The sequence below is a fragment of the Lactuca saligna genome, chromosome 4, assembly GCF_052625555.1.
Source record: "Lactuca saligna cultivar CGN05327 chromosome 4, ASM5262555v1, whole genome shotgun sequence".
NCBI lineage: Eukaryota > Viridiplantae > Streptophyta > Magnoliopsida > Asterales > Asteraceae > Lactuca > Lactuca saligna.
In genome coordinates this window covers 321,013,175-321,015,996 of record NC_136420.1, presented here as the reverse complement: position 1 = coordinate 321,015,996, position 2,822 = coordinate 321,013,175, and the positions used below count along the sequence as shown (strand labels likewise).

The 2,822-nt window shown below is 42.5% G+C and overlaps 1 protein-coding gene and 1 non-coding gene across 2 annotated transcripts; one reads left to right on the top strand and one right to left on the bottom strand.

The window, feature by feature from the left end:
* Positions 1-929: 929 nt before the first annotated feature.
* LOC145044634 (small nucleolar RNA R71) lies at positions 930-1,036 on the bottom strand. Its single transcript, XR_013681581.1, has one exon. It is a non-coding gene; the product is annotated as a small nucleolar RNA R71 (small nucleolar RNA).
* A 939-nt stretch (positions 1,037-1,975) lies between these two features.
* Positions 1,976-2,587, top strand: LOC145040901 (uncharacterized). Its single transcript, XM_078988785.1, has one exon. The coding sequence runs from the start codon at positions 1,976-1,978 to the stop codon at positions 2,585-2,587; it is 612 nt and encodes a 203-aa protein (XP_078844911.1).
* Positions 2,588-2,822: the final 235 nt, after the last annotated feature.

Below are 2,822 nucleotides of genomic sequence, written 5' to 3'. Positions count from 1 at the left end.
AAAATCAACATCAAATTCTAATTCAATAGATCCTTTGTGTGAGATTTATGTTACACAAAGTTAATTACAAGGTAATTTAGTAGGTAGTATAATTTTTTTTTTAAAAAGTAACTAATTTTTTTTTTTCTAATTTTACATTGGACTCGCCGAGTGCACTCGTGCAGACTCGGCGAGTACGTCGTTGTTTGCAGTTTTAATTTTTTATTTTATTTTTGTTCTTTTTACGCGTTTTGTTTTGTTTTGGTTACAGTTGTTTCATGACCCGAGGATCTGATACACCTCTGGTCCCTCCTCTTGAAGATCCGGAATCCGCACTAAGAAGGAGCAAATGCAAAACCGTTGGAGAATCCGCTTCTTCAAAGAACTCACCACTCAAAAACCTCAAGTCAGTTTTCAGCAAGAAGAGGAGCAGCAAATCAGGAGCATCCAGTGCCTCTTTCACAATCGAAGATCCAATTCAAGAAGACACCGAGTACGAGACCAAGGAAGAGGAAGAACCCACATACGAGCACGAATTCGAGTTTGAAGAGGATTTAGCTACCGCTATGGCTAATACCGATGAAGTCCCCATGGGGGAATGGAAGAAGAGGATGCATGATGACACCAGACCAGGACTTGTGCAGCCCGCAATTCCCGCAACCGCTACTTTCGAGCTAAAGGTCCATATTCTCGCTCAACTCAAGGAGATTCCTTTTTACGGGAAAGACCACGAAGACGCCTACAAGCACTTGGATGAAGTAAATGATGTGGCTGACTACTTCAATGTACCAAATGTGCCTCGCGAGACCCAGCTACTTCGCATGCTCCCAGTCACGTTCAAGGGTGCTGCGAAGGATTGGCTCAAGTCACTTCCTCCCGGATCGGTCACCACATGGGCCAAGATGAAAGAGGAATTTATAGACCATTTTTGCCCGCCTTCCAAGATAGCTAAGTTGAAGAAATCCATCGCCAACTTAGAGCAACAACCCGGAGAATCTCTTTATGAAGCTTGGGAAAGGTACAAAGGTTTGCTTAGAAATTGCCCACACCATGACCTTAATAGCCAACAAGAGGTCTCCATTTTCTATGATGGAGTCAATGTCACCACAAGGCAATTTCTCGATTCACAAGGCCCGCTCACCAGAAAGCCACCTCCGGTAATCAAGGATTTAATTGAAGAATTCTCTAAGCATTCTAGAGAATACCACAATCCAAGAAATGAAGTAAGTCAGGGAGCAGTGAACTCGGTGAATGATAACATGGCGGCGGTGATAGCTAAGCTCGATAGTCTATATAGAAGGATGACAAAAATGGATCAAACAATCCATGCTATTCGAGTTGGATGCGAGAATTGTAGAGGGACCCACCTCACCAAGGATTGTGATTTGGATGAAAATGGAAACAAGAAGACTCAAGTGTTTCACTCAAGTGGCGATAGATACGACGAGAATTAGCAGAAACCGAAGAAGGAATGGCTCCCATACGAAGAATATAAGAAGGCTAAGGAGGAGAAATACAAGTAGAAGGAGAGGGGATTCTATCAAAAGGAAGAACCGGTAATAGAAAAGAAAGCCGATTTAGAAGAAATGCTCACAAGATTCATAGCCGCGTCTGAAAAGAGACACAATGATCACGATGATGCAATGCACGAGACCAGAAATATGCTAAGGAATCAGCAGGCATCCATTCTCAACATTGAGAAACAGTCGGGACAACTTGCACATCAAGTGAACGAAAGAAGACTAGGTCAAGTAACTCCGAAAATAACCCAAGAATAGAGAATGTAAGTATGGTGACTTCCAGCAATGAAAAAATATTCACGTAGGCATAGAGGGACTCCAATAGCAAGACAAAGAAGACAGAAGAGTCGACTCCAGCTAAACTCGACCCGACTCGCTGAGTCCCTCAAATGGACTCAACGAGTCCATGCGTACATGATAAAACTGTCATCCCCTTAAAGCCATATAATCCCCCTCTACCATTCCCAATCAAAGCCATGCCTGTGGAAAAAGTTGAAGCTTATAGAGCTTTTATGGAGCATGTTAGATCCCTCCAAGTCAATGTACTATTTGTAGAAACGATGCTCACAACACCCAAGTACTTCAACTTACTAAAAGGTCTCTTTGCTGCTAGGAAAGACTTGGTTGAAGTCGCGAAGATAATGTTGAGTGAGTTACCCGAAAAGAAGGGTGATCCGGGGAGTATCATAATTCCATGCCAATTTGGAAATGCATTTGTCACTCAAGCATTGACCGATTCGGGTGCAAGCATCAACCTGATGCCGCTCTCTTTCTTCAAGAAGCTGAACTTACTGGAACCAAGGCCAGTGAACATGAAGATCCATTTGGCTGACAAGACGACGATTCGTCCAAGAGGAGTTTGCGAGGATCTTCTCATTAAAGTTGACAAGTTCATCTTTCCAGTAGACTTTGTGGTGCTAGATATGGAAGAAGATCCTGAAGTTCCAATTATTTTGGGGAGGTCATTTTTATACACTGCATGTGCTTTAATTGATGTATGTGAGTCTACACTAACATTAAGGATAGGAGACGAGTCAGCGCTATTTAGAGCTTTACCAGAAGCCAAGCAAGAAGAGAATGGGAAATAAGAGATCTCATTTATCAGTTTAGATGATGAGATACTACAAAAAGAACTTGAACTTTTGCAAGAAAAAGATCCAAGCAAGTTTTTGCTACCTTCTGGAGAGGATGGAGATGTTAACAAGGACTTGGAAGAGATAGAAAAGCTACTGGAAGGAGCCGACTCGGAAAATACAGAAGAAATGGTGAAATACGATACGACTCGCCGAGTCACCTTACTGGACTCGACGAGTCCAATCGAAA

Bases quoted from the DNA above. Each gene is read 5' to 3' on its own strand.
- LOC145040901 (XM_078988785.1), top strand. From the start codon at position 1,976: ATGCCTGTGGAAAAAGTTGAAGCTTATAGAGCTTTTATGGAGCATGTT.